At 44.5% G+C, this 16,893-nt stretch overlaps 1 protein-coding gene across 4 annotated transcripts in view; it reads right to left on the bottom strand.

Moving 5' to 3' along the window:
- The window catches only part of CTNNAL1 (catenin alpha like 1), a 77,672-nt gene that overhangs the window by 56,878 nt on the left and 3,901 nt on the right, over positions 1–16,893 (bottom strand). For 2 of the 4 annotated variants that reach the window (XM_079983951.1, XM_079983952.1), the window contains exon 1: positions 1,733–2,048. The exons of 1 other annotated variant lie outside the window; for it this stretch is intronic. In XM_079983951.1, coding sequence (XP_079840077.1) covers positions 1,733–2,005 — 273 coding nt within the window. In that variant the 5' untranslated portion in view covers positions 2,006–2,048. Of the gene's footprint in view, positions 1–1,732; positions 2,049–12,308; positions 12,422–16,893 lie in introns of those variants that run through there. One more of the 4 variants, XM_079983953.1, reaches the window with a different exon arrangement.

Genomic DNA, 16,893 nt, shown 5'->3' with positions numbered 1-16,893 from the left:
GTCAGAACTTTGGGAATTGTAATCAAGGAACACCTGGAGGGAACCAGGTTACAGCAAGCAAATTTAGACAGAACTTGATAACACTCCAGTTTACAAAGCAACAGAGCACCATCGTTCTGAGTAACTTTGTTCGCAACAAACTATGTACAATGCAATCCTATACTGTTCATTTCCATAAGCATTGATTAGTTACTGTCAGCAGTCTCTTATGTGCACACGATTCTGCACAGCTTTTAAAAGCAATACATTCACAAAGAATGTCAAAAATGATGTTTCCAAGTATGGTTCCGTTACTGTTTTGCTCCGATTTCCCACTCTTTCTGGCTGCCAAAGTGAGATATTTGAAATTCCCTGCACACCCACAGACATCAACATTCTACAAAATTAATGTTACGGTTTAACAATCCTCTCCTGCTCAAGCGGACTAGCAGGAAAGGGATTGGTCCGCAGTAAGCAGACCTAGCTGTTTTCTAAGGTTGATACCACTGGAAACAACCCACCAGGGCGCTCAACAAAACATTTCCACAGCACCAGAACAAGATGATGCCTTTTGTACAGCTCCTCCTTCTTTTCCATTGTTATCGTGCAAGTGAATTTCTTAGTGCATACTTTTACTCGGGAATAAGTTTTGCTCTTTTCTGAAGCACTTGTTTTAAGTAGGGGGTAACGGCTTGCTCATACACCCTTCCTCTGTTGAAGAACTTGGTCCTAACTTCAAATAAAGCACGGCATTCCTTAACCTGGAGCCATTGCGGTAAAGTGCACGGGGCGATCATGGGAGTAAATACACCTACGGAAGTTCTAGGGCACTATTTGTGGAGCACTTGGGCGCTGAAGTGGCTCGTGCACCGCATTTGTCCTTGCTGAAATTCCTGCCCTGCAGCCGCTTGCAGGCAGCCTACAAGGGATACGTGCTGCACATCGTTCTCGGATAAGGTAACACAGCCATGCAATATTAACTCTAACACACACACACACACAATCGGTCGTGCAAAAACTTCGCTACGAAGTGCAAGGCTGCGCGGAACGCCGCTGCTAATCCTCCGGAAGTTAGTGGAAACTCTTTTTTTTTTAAAGTCCTGCACAGCTAGCGATGGATCTAACGAAGTCCTGGGCCCCAGGAAAGCGGAAAACACAAAGAAAAAGCACAACAAAGGCCGGGCTGGGAATCCAAAAGGTTTCCCCCTCTGAGCACAAAACTCTTTTAGTCGGATGTTTTTTAAAAAAAGGGGGGGGGCTTCATTTATTTATTTTAAAAAAAGGTCTCGATTTAGCCGAGCGGCTCCCGTGCGGACAAACCGATGTTCCGAATCGCTCTCTTTGCAGATTTTTGGCCGGGAGGGGAAAAGGGGGGTGGCGGGGGGTGGGGAGGGAGAGATCGTCAAATCGGGAGGGTTTTTGCAAGCAAGGTATGCATTTATGCATGCTTTATGCAAACACCCTCCCTCCCCAAAAAAACAGAAAACACACCACCACCAAACCCCCAACACCTTAAAACTCTACCCGGGAAAGCGATGGCTAAGCAGCGGGCGAAAGTAGAAACGGGGACTTCTGCGCGCGCAAAGCCCGCCCTGGGGGAGGCGGCCCCGATTCGGAGCGGCTCCGGATTGCATTCGTATCAAATCAGGATGGGGGGGGGGGGGTTGAGGAGGGAAGCAGGTTGAGGGAGAGGGGATCCCGGCAGAAAGGACGGAGCGCCCGCCCGCCCACCCGCCCGCGAGTAGCTTGCTACCTGCGCCACGAGCGGCACCAGCGTCTGCTCCACGGAGCGCGAGCGGATCTGCAGCCCCGGCAGCGGCTCCCATCCCAAAGCCGTGGCGAGAGCCGCGCCGGGCAGCGAGCGCGGCCACGACACTCCGCTGCCGCCGGGGAACGCGGCCATTGCTCCGGAGCCGCGCAGCTCGCTCCTCGTCGGCTCTCCCGCCTGGGAGAGGAGGAGCAGGAGGTGTCGGCGGCGGCTGGAGCTCTCCGGCTCCGGCGCGCTCCTCCCCTGTCTCCTCCTCATCGCCTTCCCGCCTTCTGCCCTGGGAAATGGCAGCCGCCGAGCTTGAGGTCCCACCCCCCCCTCCGCTCCTCGTAGCGCATATAACTCCCCTCCAGCCCGCCCAGTTTTCGGCCACACACGCGTGTCCTCGCATCCCGACGACTGGTAGTGCTGGTTATTTGCGCGCGCGCGAGCGAGCGAATCGTCGCCACGGGCAAGGGCTTCTTCTCCCTTTGGGGCACTTCCATTACTCATTTTCCCTTCAGTTAGTTCGCACACTGGCGAGTCGTCAAGATGGCAGTGTAAACATTACATTCAGTTTCTTCTTTTTCTTCTTCTTCTTCTTCTGCCGTTGGGCACACCCAAAAGCAAAGTAAGCCGGTCGTGTTGGTCCATGAGAAAAAAAAAGGGGAAATGTATATAATCTGGCAAGGCCAGTTTTGATCCACCCCAAACTGCCTTGTCAGACGTCGAGATCATTAGCTTTTAACACTGGTTAGATGGTTGCCTAACTGCAAAGAGCCTTGTGGCACCTTAAAAACCAGCTCATTTGTTATGGCATGAGGTTTTTGTTGTCTTTCACTTCATCAGATCTATCTGGCGAATACTCAGTGAACTTAAAAGTAGCCATCCTGGAGCAAATCCATTTCAAAGGGAGGCTGTCAAGTGAAACCTGCTTGATAACAATGCATCAAGAATTCCAATGCTATCACTTGTGGATTGAAGGCACACAAGGGATTTCTATGTGTTGTTGCTTGATTTAGCAGCGCCAGGATGTCTCTGCCATCAAGCCAACTGCTTTGTGAATTTCCGTAATTTAGGGTTATGTCCATCATCATAAGCAGTGCTGCTTTCCAGGGGTACGCAGGGTATGCATACCCCCAAACATTTTGTGAATCTAAGTTTGGCCTCATTGAGGGGCAGTATTTCAATATGAGTAGGAAAATGAGAGTACCCCTAAACATTTTTTTTTTAATAGAAAAAAAGCACTGATGATAAGTGTCTGTTACTTTGCTGCATTTAATTTCCTTCTATCCTAACTTCTTACAATCCCTCCCTCTAACCATGTACCTGCAACTCAGGATTAACACTTTATGCATTTAATTAAGTGGATTACAATCCACTTAATTAGTGGATTAAATGCCATCATACATTTGTTAGCCTCCAAGGACTCTGCAGTTTTGCTGTAAAAACACTAGTGTGACTATTTCTGTATGTACGACTGAGATGGAATATAAATCTTATGCAGTATTTTTATCCCAACTTCTTCAAAGGAGAGCTGGGTGACACACAGGGTCTCTCTCCTGTTTTCCCCTCACAATTGTAGAATCCTAGAATTGCAGTGTTGGAAGAGACATCTAGTCCAACCCTCTGCAACTAAATCATACATGGTAGATTACCATCCAAACACTGCTTAATAACCTCCAAGGAATAAGAGTCCACCGCTCTCGAACAGCTTTTACTTTCAGCAAGTTCTCTTTGTTAAGTTTATAGTGGCCACAATCTAGTGGGTTTAATCATCCTGAACTATGTGGTGGATTCTGAGTAATGGGATCATACCCTAGGGTAGGAGCTAAATGGCACCTGAAACCTAGGTTTAATGAACACTAGGAGCTAAATGGCACCTTAAACCTAGGTTATGGGTGCAACAACAGAATGTCTAGGCATGCTTTTTTAATAACAAGAATGCAAAGCTGAAAATGAATGAACTGCAGCTAAAATCCTATATTCATTTTTCACATGGCCTAGTCCTCATCTGAAGACTGCAAAAAACAAAGCCATGCTTCCCCTGCCTCCCCCCCCCCCAATATTCTTAAGAGGGTCCCTTCTCCAGTCTTCAGAGAGGAGCTGGAAGTGGGGAGGCAGAAAAAGGTCCACCTTTCCTTCCACTCTCCAGTTTTAATCTGAAATTTTAGGCACAGTACTGCACCCAGAGCTCAGAAACGGCTCGCGCTAATGAAATTCCGTGTCGCAAAACGCGCCTAGAACAATGGGAGTTTCGAACACTGCTTGTGACACTCCTGTTTTCATACCAAGGAAAATTGCCAAAGCAACTCTAACTAGTGCTGTTGGTTTTCCCCCGCATGCTGTATACTGCATTAATTTCCTCTCCAATGGCCTGTCCTGTGCTGATTTAATGCAGAGAGCATTTGTTTGCCTTTTGTCACAGACTGATTAGAAAAACATAGCTGTCCTATAACATGGTATGACACTTAAGAGTTCAAACGAGCCTCATCAATGCAGCCGCTGAAATGGCAGGCTGTGTGCTATTTGGCATCTTAATGTTCGTGCACATGGATTAATTCATTCATTGAATATATTTGCTCTTTTTCTTTTCGACCAGTGAGGCTCCCAAAGCAAAAAAAAGTAAAGCCACGATTCTACAATAAAACTACAGAACAGAGCAGAAGACAGCAGTAAAGCAGGTAAATTTTCAATGAAATGGATAAATATAAAAGTTTTCACCAGGTACCAAAACAACAACAAATGACAGTCAGTCAGTGGCAGCTACACCTCTGTATAAAGGTATTATCAAGTGGAAAAGCTCTCTACTGTCAGTTCTTCGCAGTCACTGCTGCAAAGAAGGGCCTCTGAGGATAATCTTAATTGCTGAGGCTTGATTCACAACGGGAAACGACGGTCCTTCATACAACTGGCTCCCTTTCAGGTCTTGAAAGGTTAAAATCAGATGTTTGAAATGTATTTAGAAATGGACAGGTATTTAGTGTAGTTCTTTAAAAATTGGTGAAATGTGTTCCCTATGCCTTGTCCTAGTCTGGAATTCAGGTGTTGACTTCCAAGGCAGATTTCAGAGGTAGCTGCAAGCATAAAGTATTGAGTACAGTGGTACCTCGGGTTAAGAACTTAATTCATTCTGGAGGTCTGTTCTTAACCTGAAACTGTTCTTAACCACTTTAGCTCATGGGGCCTCCTGCCGCCACGCAATTTCTGTTCTCATCCTGAAGCAAAATTCTTAACCCAAGGTACTATTTCTGGGTTAGTGGAGTCTGTAACCTGAAGCGTCTGTAACCCGAGGTACCACTGTAATCTAAACAAGATGATACCAGGGTGAAAAGTGTCTTGTGTTACAGGGACTACAGTGGTGCCTCGCAAGACGAAATTAATCCATTCCGTGAGGCTCTTCGTATAGCGGTTTTTTCGTCTTGCGACGCAAGCCCATTGACACCTTAGCGGATTAGCGCTATTAGAGGTTTAGCGGCTTTTAGCGGATCAGCTGATAAGCGGCTTATCAGCGGATCAGCTGATAAGTGGCTTAGGGCTTAGGAAAGGGGGGGGGGGAAACCCCGCAGGAACTTGCAAGACATTTTCGTCTTGCGAAGCAAGCCCATAGGGAAAATCGTTTTGCGGAGCGCCTCCAAAACGGAAAACCCTTTCGTCTAGCGGGTTTTCCGTCTTGCGAGGCGTTCGTCTTGCGGGGCACCACTGTACTTGGGCTTCCAAGGGCAAGGTCAGCAGGTCATATAAGAACACACATAAATACCCATCAGCCTCCTTAATTCTGGGGAGTGCAACCCCACCTACAGGACCAAAATTTCCTGAACATCTCCCCAACATGAAGAAAATTTGAACGACACAGAGCAGCTCTGCTGGATAGTACAGTGGTACCTCGGGTTAAGTACTTAATTCATTCCGGAGGTCTGTTCTTAACCTGAAACTGTTCTTAACCTGAAGCACCACGTTAGCTAATGGGGCCTCCTGCTGCCGCCGCGCCGCCAGAGCATGATTTCTGTTCTCATCCTGAAGCAAAGTTCTTAACCTGAAGCACTATTTCTGGGTTAGTGGAATCTGTAACCTGAAGCGTATGTAACCCAAGGTACCACTTTACTGCAAGGATGCAGTGGCGGCTCAGAGCAGACGAACTAGTGGGGAGGGATGTTGGAAGCAGTCGTGTCAGCCACATCTAACAGAGCAACAACCTTGGTGGCACCAAAAATTACCATCTGATCTGATTATTCAATGGGCCTTTCTCACAGGTAAGTGTGCACTGGGCAGCAGCCTTAGGATCAGGTCCTTCGAGAACATTTTATGGGGGTGATTTGTTCTGAAATAATAACAGCTGCTACAGCTACTATTAAATTTTTATTTGGTGTGCTAGAAAGCTGTTGCAGGGAAGTGACTCGAGAGGGTTTATTGTTCCCGGCACTTGGGGTGGGGAGGACTTTTGATATAAATGCCTGGTAAACTAACAGCCAATTATTTCGAAGTACTGCTAGTTAAAATAGGATGGCTTGAGATGCTTAAAGTTATGTGGTGTCAGGTATTTTTTAAGGGTGACAACTGTAGCACTAGGAGAGAAGGTGGGTGCTCATAACTAAGGTAGTTCAAACAGGTACGTAAGTTCACCACTTGGAGACTGGACCATTGTGGTCACTTTGTAGGAATGAGCGAACTTTACCAGATCCAACAGCATGCCTAGAACTCTGATACAGTGCTTTCGAACAGAGTCCATTCACACATTCAGCTGCCAGTCATCATATGGTGAAAGAGATTAAATGATATGCAAGCATGTGTGAAGGGGTCCTGAGCACCTGTTTCTGTCTATTATATTTTATCTCCCTGCAGAAGCACCATTTCAAGTTTCAGTCGAGAGTCCTGCACTTGGATGGAAAATGGGGGGGTATTTCAAGAGCACTTGCCTTTTAATGCCTTGCAAAACATATAATCACATTGTCTTGCAAGGCTTCCTAAATGGCATTCTTGCTAAGTGGGGAAAGCAAAAGCGCCTCTTTTCACACTGCCTGTATATCACATGATTTCTCTGTCCCTTTGATTACTCAGGGACTAATAACACCTTAAGGGTGTAATGGGGTGTTTGGGGAGGGGTAGAACCTCTGGTTGGGGGACACATCATGCTCCTTCTGGGGTAGTTTTTCCACCTTTGGTCCCTAACCTGCACTCAGCTCTCACATATGGCTTTGACTGGCCAGCTAAACCAGGTGAGGGTAGCTGATGGGTCTCAAACGCTCAGTATGTTAGGGACTTCCCCTGCATGTGAAGACAGGCCATGGCGGATTGCAAGGACGAGACCAATAGTGGGTTCAACAGTCAAGAAGCCGGTTTCTGCCCGTGCTTTAGAGGAGGCTGATGGGGCTTGTCAGCCTGGGAAGGTAGATCTAGGAGAAGGAAAACACCAATCCTAAACCTCCGCTGCCTTGTGGGACATCTGTGGGAGGAGAAAAGGCTATGGATTAAGCCCTACACAAATCCAGAGTGGAGTACCTAAGATGGTTGCATGGCACCTTGTACGCATCCTGGCATTTCCTGAAGCCAAGCTGGTGCCAAAGGTATTGCTCTGTTTTCCTTTGGACCACATCAGCAGGAGGGTCTTGTTGTCTAGGCAAGGCTTTTGGCCTGGGTCACTTCGGTGCTGCCAAGACAGCAGTTTGACTTCACCCCTAGAGGTGTACTCCATTGAGAGAGAGGCAGTGGGCTCTAGTGAGGAGAAGGGCCCCACAACCTTTATTGATAAAGTGTCTATAATCTCACAGCATGGACAACTCCTGAAACCCAGTCTATAAACAACTGGCACACAACGCAGCGGGTTTGTCTTGAAACCATCTCTCCTCTTCCATTTGCTTTTGGATTCAGTTCAGAAAGCATTCTCTTTTGTTATCAAGATCAGTTCAGGCAGGGCTTGCAGACACCAACGTTATTAAAGTCACAGACACTGCTAGCTGTGACGACATCATTGTTGTCTCCAGGTCAGACTGATGGTTTTTCATTAGTGATTAGATCTCCTCCGGTACAAACGAATGCAGACTCCACTGTGCTCAGAGACTCATCTGCACTCTCTGATATTAGGTGATTTTATATGAGTGATAATATTTCAAATGTTGTCTTTTTCTTTAGGAACCTTGACGAAACTCCTCTAGTTACTGTCAAACTATCATACACAACACTGTTAAGAATGATAAAATACAGCATTCTGCACATACGTAGTGAATCGCCCAGAGTCCTGCTTTATTTGTTTTTAGATGCTTTTATATTGCTGTTTTGTTGCTTTTAGTTTGTATTTTTGCTTTAATGATATCGGGTTTTTTCTGTCGTACACCACCTAGAGATTTTCAAATACTAAGCGGTTTATAAAGTTGTTTTAGTTAATTCCATAGAAATGTCAGGTTTTATTGCATTGCATTGCACGGAAGTCCTTCACATCTTAAAACAGTTGACAACCCCGATTAATTCATGATATGCTCTGCTCAATGCCAAATGGTTTGTTACTGGTTAAGAATGTTTTAAACTGTTTTGGAATGTTTTTAGCTGGTTTTTTAATGATGCTTTAAAAGTGTTTTTAGTTGTGTGTTTGGGGGAAAATAGTTTTTCCATTGCTATGTTGGTCACCCTGGACTCCTTTGAGAAGGAGGGCAGGATATAAATCAAATTTATTTATTATTTCAAAAAGAGAAGCTGCTTGGTACGGCACTGAACACTTCCCCTAAAATGTGTTACCCCCACTGAATCACATGTAGCAGTTCTGCAAGCAGTGTTGGGAAATTGGGTCTCGCTACCATTAAAATATCTTACATAGCATTGATGCAGGGCATTGTGGGAAGTTAGAATGGTTGGTAGGCCTAATTGTATTGCTTAGAAGTGCTGAGCCAGATTTGTTTTCCCAAAAGGGAGTCCCAAGAACTTTGTCAGCAGTAGGCCCTGCCAAGGCATGATATGTCAGGTGCTGACCTGGGGTGACTTTGGTCGAGTTAACATTCTGCACAGATGTGAAGATAAAATGGAGTAACGCCATGTATGCCAATTTGAGCTTTTTGGGAAAAGTGTGGGGTACAATTGTGAGAGAAGCATAGATACCGAAGACTAGTGGAATACATGAAGTTATGTGAATGTTCGTTTAAGGAGAGGATGTGCTGTCTCATTTTCACGCTGTATGCATGCTTTAGGATTCTTCTTCCCATTACACCTCAGAATGCAATGCATATAATATTGGCAGGGGGCTGTTTGCTTTCTTGAAGAAATATGGTGTCAAAATGTGAAAGTGAAAAGAGTGACACTCCCACACATAAAGGACAACCATACACAGTAATGAATCTTACTGAAAAGACAGTAGGTTTTAATTCTCGTTTTTTAGTACAAGGGAAGAAGAAAACGCTGAAGGACAAGCTTTTGTACACATACTCAAGTTACATGCAACGGTGCCAAAATTATGAGAAAGCAACCAAGACTACTCATGTTATAGTTGATTGGAACTAGAGCTTTTGAGGAATATTTTTTTCTCTTTTTGCTACCCAATTACCTCTGTTTTCTCATTCTCAACCACCACCATCACCACAACAAAAGAGTTTCAAAACTTGAAAGCTTGCATTTCAAGAATGCGCACCATTTTTGGAGGGCTGTATTCCCTCAGGTGCAATCTGAGGTGCAACTTCCATGCCAGTGGTGGGAGGAAACACCCATTCTTGCACCTTTCTTTTCTTTGATGCCCCTCCCAGTGGGCTGTGGAGGAAGGGACAGATCACTCTTGAACTGATTCCTTGCCGAGGGCTTCCTTGCTTCCCACTGCTCTTCATCACTCCCTCTGTTCTTGTCCCCTTCCCTTCCTTCTTTTCCTCCCTGTGAAATTTGTCTGCTGGACACAGGTTCTCACACTTGCACTACACAGTCATTAACTGACCCAGTAAAAAAATAGAATTACGTTTTCTCTGTAGCTGAAATCCTATACACACTTAACTTGATGGGAGTCAGTTCCATTGATCACGGCATGTTCACTAGAGGGCCTTAAATATTTGATCAGCGATTAGGTGAAGCCCTGCTGAGGATTAACAGAGCATTGCATTCAACTGGCTCCCATTTAAACTGACTTGTTTATATATGTATTAATACAGTAGTTTCTCAGAGATTGGCTAAGTGGTACTGTCTCCCAGTGGAAATGATTACGCCTGCTCTTAGCAGTTTCTAGAATGTTTTCTTAAAGATGGACTGAGAGCTGTAACATTCACAGTGGTAAATAGATCTCCAGAAGAAATTTAATATAAGAGACAGTTCGGTGTTAGAACGCCTAATTGAGCCAGGAAATTACAATTTCTAAGGAGCAAAAATGTGTAGCAGTTTTCATATAATTACAGCTATTCACGCAGCACATTGTTGATTTTGGTACTTAGACAAGCTTGTGGGTGGTAGATTTCTCTAAATGGAACTTCCATCTACACAAGTACTCTATCTCCGGATGCCAAGTACTAGGAAGAGAGAATTCAGGCAGGCCATCACCTTCATATGCTGGTGAGCACTGCCAAAAGGCTGCTCTATTGGAAACAGAATACCAGATCTGGTTGGAGGATCTTGGTCTAAACGAGGCATAGGCAAACTGGCCCTGTTAGCTAGGGATGATGGGAGTTGTAGTCCCAAAACATCTGGAGGGCCGAGTTTGCCTATGCCTGGTCTAATCTTTACAATCAATCTCTAACAGAACACCCTTAACTGCCTATATTCTCTTTGAAATGTAAGTGGAGCAAATATTAGGGCAAAGGGCCCCATTATTCTGCAACAGAGGGGAGGATTAATAGGATCCTTATGGAGCCAAAAATTATTCAATTACCCAAGAGAATGAGGTATCTGCAGACTTGAGGGGACCTTAATTCTTGCAGATATTCTCTCTCTCTCTCTCTCTCTCTCTCTCTCTCTCACACACACACACACACACACACACACATATACCCCAAAACCATAAAGATCCTCCCTCGCACAAAACACCTCAGTGAGGATGTTGAGGTGCAATGTTGAAATGTGGCCGCAGGCCTCTGCTGGGACTCTCTCACTGGTATAGCTCAGTTGGTGGAGCATGAGACTCTTAATCTCATTGGGGAAAAGATTCATGCATTGCACAAGGTTGGACTAGATTACCCTCATGGTCTCTTCAAACTCTACAATTCTATGGTTCTGTAAGTACTTGTCCCATACTTGGATCCTGTAATCCAGTGAATTCTCCTTTCTATATTTATTTATTCCCCGCCCCCCCTGCCAGCCAACATGTACATGGTCAACAGCTGTAGAAGATGCTGAAATGGACATTTAGGGTGGATTGAGACATAATGCATACTTTCTAGGAAATAGTGCAACTTTGGTATGGTTGCAATTAGACCAGCTATGGAATTTATCTGTTTAGCTACAAGTCTGGCTGCAGGATCTCAACTTCTTAAAAAAGGCAACAGAATCACAGTCCAATTAAACATCGCCAGCTGGCACATTTTATTATTTTATCTGCTTTGAAATCATTGGTTTTGTTCATGCTGTTGTTACAGCTGTAAGTCACCTGCATAAATATTTACATTGTTTAAAGACATTATTACCTATAAAAGGTCCTTTTTTTGTAGCAACAAGAAATCAAATGCAAATACAGGAATTAAGCAGCATGTACGGGAAGGACAACTGGCTAACAAAGAGAGGAAATAAATATTTCAGAATTAAATTTTTCAAAGGAGACAGGGTTAAAAATATTAATTGATGCTCTCAAAATAGCCTGTGCCCTTTGGGAGTGATCCAGAGAGCAGCTGGCACCTAAAATGTCTTTGGGGCAGCTTGCAATAATAAAACACCTGAAAACAAATCCATTAAAAAGCAGATAAAATAATCACAATGAAACAAAACACAATACTGACAAATGGAGAGGAAGGAAAAAGGACAGCAGCGATTTTCATTTGGTATCCTGGCCAAATCTGATGGCTGAGGTCAGGTTGGCGTTCCACTTGCACTGGGGCCAAATTGACTTGGTCTTGCTCCTTTACCTGCCTGCCTGCGAGGCAACCAGCGGCCCATTTGGCTATGCCCTATGTAGAGTTTGCAGGGTGTGTAGGCAGCGGTTTTGCTGCAGTACCTTCTTGAGGAGGGACCATCAGTGACTGTTGCATGCAGAAGGGCTCCAATTTAATCCCCAGTACCTGTGGTTAATCCATTCTTAAGGAAATCAGCCCTGAGTGCTTACTGGAAGGACAAATCCTGAAGCTGAGACTCCAATACTTTGGCCACCTCATGAGAAGAGAAGACTCCCTGGAAGAGACCCTGATGTTGGGAAAGATGGAGGGCACAAGGAAAAGGGGACGACAGAGGATGAGATGGTTGGATAGTGTTCTCGAAGCTACCAGCATGAGTTTGACCAAACTGCGGGAGGCAGTGGAAGACAGGAGTGCCTGGCGTGCTCTGGTCCACAGGGTCACGAAGAGTTGGACACGACTAAACAACAACAACAACCTGTGGTTAAAAAGATGTCAAGGAAGCAAGGCTGGGAAAGACCTCTGCTAAGACACTGCCAGTCAGAATAGGCTAGAGTAGGCACTATTGGGCTAGGGTGACTAACCTGTGGCACTCCAGATGCTGACAGCCTCCATCATCCCTGTCTCTTGGCCACATTGACTGGGGCTGATGAGTGTTTGGCAGACCAATAACATGTGGAGGACCTCAGGCAAGTCCCTAGGCCAAATGAACAGACAGTCTGTTTTGGTAAAAGGCAGCTTCATTTATACAGGGTTGGGTAAAGGTAGAGGATAGGGACCCATCCTCTTTTTATGATATATCCCATCTGTTCCACTTCAGGCTCCTAAGATACCAAGGTTTCTGACATCAACTTCTCAGACTTCAAGCAGCTCTAGCAACGCCACCCACCAGGTCTAGCATCTCAGGGAACCTGGACTCATCCTTGTTGGGAGCTCTCCACCCTTCCACTGGAGGGAAAGACTAAGAACATGCAATAGTTGAATCCAGGAGCAAGGCAAGCATCAGAACTCCTCAGGTTGGAGAAGGTCCAAAGTGTAGTTGGGAGAACTGTGCAGCCTTGAGAACTGCAGAGCACACCACAACACACTTGGAATTGCCTTGCTTATCGCACGAGGTTAGAGGAAAAAGGGACACGGGTTACTGGAGCAGTGGCCTTCCAAAGTGGGGAGAGTAATTTGTTGTGGTGGCATTCCAAAGGGTTGTTTTTTTTTTTAATTGAACAAAGTATTTTATAGAATTAAAATCAGTTGACTTACCAGCATTTTCAGTTAAGTAACTGATTTAGAGATAGGTACGCATGAGAATAGGGACGCGGGTGGCGCTGTGGGTAAAACCTCAGCGCCTAGGACTTGCCGATCGCATGGTCGACGGTTCGAATCCCCGCGACGGGGTGCGCTCCCGTTGTTCGGTCCCAGCGCCTGCCAACCTAGCAGTTCGAAAGCACCCCCGGGTGCAAGTAGATAAATAGGGACCGCTTACCAGCGGGAAGGTAAACGCCATTTCCGTGTGCTGCACTGGCTTGCCAGATGCAGCTTGTCACGCTGGCCACGTGACCCGGAAGTGTCTGCGGACAGCGCTGGCTCCCGGCCTATAGAGTGAGATGAGCGCACAACCCTAGAGTCTGTCAAGACTAGCCCGTACGTGCAGGGGTACCTTTACCTTTACCTTTTACGCATGAGAATAGGTAGATGAGTGAAATGGGAAATGAATGCTGACTTGACAACTGTGTCTTCTGTGCGGGATACATGTGACCCTTTATTATTAGAGATGGAAAACTTGTGGATTTCTAGATTTATCACAATATTTTGTAAACAATTACACATTTAGGAATATCATAGCTGTGTAAAAAAATAAAGTAGGAGACGGTCACACTGATTTTTTTTATATATAAAAAACATAATTGCCAGGGATGATGGGAACTATGATCCACAGTCTCACAATCCTGCTTATATGATCTGGGGTTATAAATGTTGTGGTGCAGATTTTTGCATTACATGAGCTAAAGTGGGATTTTTTTATAATACAAGTGGGGGCAAAGTCCTCTTGTTTCAAGAGCATCCCACCGTTTTCTGCCAGTATGGGGGTACACTAGAGCTAGTGAGTTATAGAAAACTCACTGTTTTCTGATTATATGTTCTGGTATCTCAACCTTCCTCCAAAGGGAGCCCAGATTGTCCAACAACGATCACATAAAAGACAATCTAACCCAGCATTTAAAACCAATGTACGATAATAATGCAACAATAACATTTTTAAAAAATCGCAGAAGGCTAATCGTTAGACCACTTAAAAGAACAACTCTCCAGCTATGTGGCAAAGGCTTGAAGAAAGAGGTAGTTTTTAAGATGTTGCTTGAACAAAAAAAAAAAAACAGTTATTCAGGGTTGGGAGTGACTTTTCAGTGCCAGAATAAAGAAGCAAAGTTATCCTTGCACTGGAGGCTCCTACTGTACATGAATTATGTTTCCCCTGAAGCAAAACGTTACTTTAGTCTCTTGCATTATCTTAACATGTGTACAAACTTCATAGAAAAGGAAAGGAACAGGATCACAATCTGATGCAAATGGCCTGTTTCATCCAAATTCTCAATCCCGGCTACTCCCATATCCCCCTGCAAATGAAATACTCTGGTTTCTCTTCAGAGCGTATAAATCTTTCGCAAATGAACTGAGTGTCAAAATCTAGCAGACTAAATCTTTATTGATTTGTATTCATATAAAATTTTCTTTCCTGCCCTTCTAAGTGCCAAAACATCGCTTGGGCCACTACAGTGGTGCCCCGCAAGACAAATGCCTCGCAAGACGGAAAACTCGCTAGACGAAAGAGTTTTCCGTTTTGGAGGTGCTTCACAAAACGAATTTCCTATGTCTTGCGAGTTCCTGCGGGTTTTTTCCGCTCCCCCCTTTTTCTAAGCCGCTAAGCCACTTATCCGCTAAGCCGCTAAAAGCCGCTAAAAGCTGCTAAACCGGTAATAGCGCTAATCCGCTAAGCCGTCAATGGGCTTGCTTCGCAAGACGAAAAAGCTGCTAGACGAAGAGACTCGCGGAACGGATTCTTTTGGTCTTGCGAGGCACCACTGTAACTACTTCTGGTCTAAGCAATTTTTTCTACAGCTTTAAAAGGGCTACTGATGCTTGCCTATGTTCATGTTTTCAGGTAGGATTTTTTTTTAAAAAAAGATTCAAAACTGCCCTGCGCTACAGAATGGAGGTTGCGTGTTATTCAAACTGGCCACAATAATATATGCAGAACATGTGTTTTGCATGCACAGGGTCGTGGGTTGTGTGTCTAGGTAATGTGGTAGAGACTCCTGGCTGGGAAGAAGAAGAAGAAGAAGAAGAAGAAGAAGAAGAAGAAGAAGAAGAGGAGGAGGAGTTTGGATTTGATATCCCGCCTTTCACTCCCTTTAAGGAGTCTCAAAGCGGCTAACATTCTCCTTTCCCTTCCTCCCCCACAACAAACACTCTGTGAGGTGAGTGGGGTGAGAGACTTCAAAGAAGTGTGACTGGCCCAAGGTCACCCAGCAGCTGCACGTGGAGGAGCAGAGATGCGAACCCGGTTCACCAGATTACAAGACTACCGCTGTTAACCACTACACCACACTGGCTCTGCCACTGGGAGAGATCTGCCAATCAGTGTTGAGAATGAGAAGCTAGGTAGACCAATGGTTTGACTCATTGCAAGGCAGTTTCCTATGTTCGCGGTTATGTCCACATTGAATCAAAGCCCTGTAGATTTGCAAGGGACCCTGAGAGTCTTCTACTCCAACCCCATACAGTGCAGGAATCCACAGTATCTATGATCTTCCGGTCAGGTGCTGAGTATTTTCAATCTAAAAGCACTGGAGCATTTTAAAAAGTGTTATATTCTTCCTGTTTCTAATGACTGGTTTGCCTGAAGCATGACTGCATTACACAAATGGATTGCCAGAAGTGCAGTCTAAAACCAGAATAAGAAAGTGGCAAGCTGCCTGCACATTAATGGGCCCTTACCTTTCCATTCACAGTGGAAACATGAATTGCCATTATGCTGAGAAAATATGATTATGAATATAATTCATATGATTATGAATGATAGCAGGCGTCTCTTGGTTGCAGAGCAACAGGATTTGTCTGGCTTATGTTGTTCTAAAAGAATATCTCCACTAGTGGCTTCTCAATTATTATTTTAATGATGCACAGCTTCATAGTTAGGCTGCTATGGAAAAAACCCACACCCATAAAATGTCTTTATATTGGTTTTGGCATTTTATTATTAGTTTTCTATTCCTTGCTTCTATTAGCAGTTGCTCCTAGTACAGTGGTACCTCGGGTTAAGTACTTAATTCGTTCCGTAGGTCCGTTCTTAACCTGAAACTGTTCTTAACCTGAAGCACCACTTTAGCTAATGGGGCCTACCACTGCTGCTGCGCCGCCAGAACACGATTTCTGTTCTCATCCTGAAGCAAAGTTCTTAACCTGAGGTATTATTTCTGGGTTAGCGGAGTCTGTAACCTGAAGCGTATGTAACCTGAAGCGTATGTAACCCGAGGTACCACTGTACTAGCTGAAAGAAGATGAACCAAACTGATTATCTCTCTCACCTAACACTAATTGAAGAAACTCTGAGGTATTTTTTTTTTAAAATGGTGATGTTCAGAAACCAAAACCATGGCTCTGAACAATTTCCACACCTGATACTTAAACCTGTTAACTGGTATGCATACTTTATTTAAAAACACCCCTTACCACTTTCTGTCTTGCACTAATATTCACAGGTTGCAGTTGGCAAGAGAGGTGGTCAAATGTGTCTTTCGTTCAACAAGTTTTTAAAAATATATGGCTATAAGCAGTACTCTTTGGGAAACCCTTCTTGGTTTTAAGCGGAATTCAGGTTCTTATTTTTTATTGTTGTTTGCTGACAAGTGTATAATTTGAAAATGATTATTATGAACATTTTGAAGTTGCACAATTTAAAAATGGTTTAATGGTAAAAAGATAGGTTCACATGTCCTGTGTTTAAAGAACTTTGCTTCCCTAAGCTTGAGTTACGACACTTAGTACGTTCCTAATTTGGAAATTGCAGTACTATTACTGCACCTCGAGCGTTCAGGAAAGTTGGGCTATAAATCTAAATAAATCAATAATAAACATGGCTGTCATTTTGGAGAAGGAAAAACAAGCTGTAAA

Source organism: Podarcis cretensis (assembly GCF_951804945.1).
Source record: "Podarcis cretensis genome assembly, chromosome: 7".
Lineage (NCBI taxonomy): Eukaryota > Metazoa > Chordata > Lepidosauria > Squamata > Lacertidae > Podarcis > Podarcis cretensis.
This window is presented reverse-complemented; position numbering and strand designations above follow the sequence as displayed.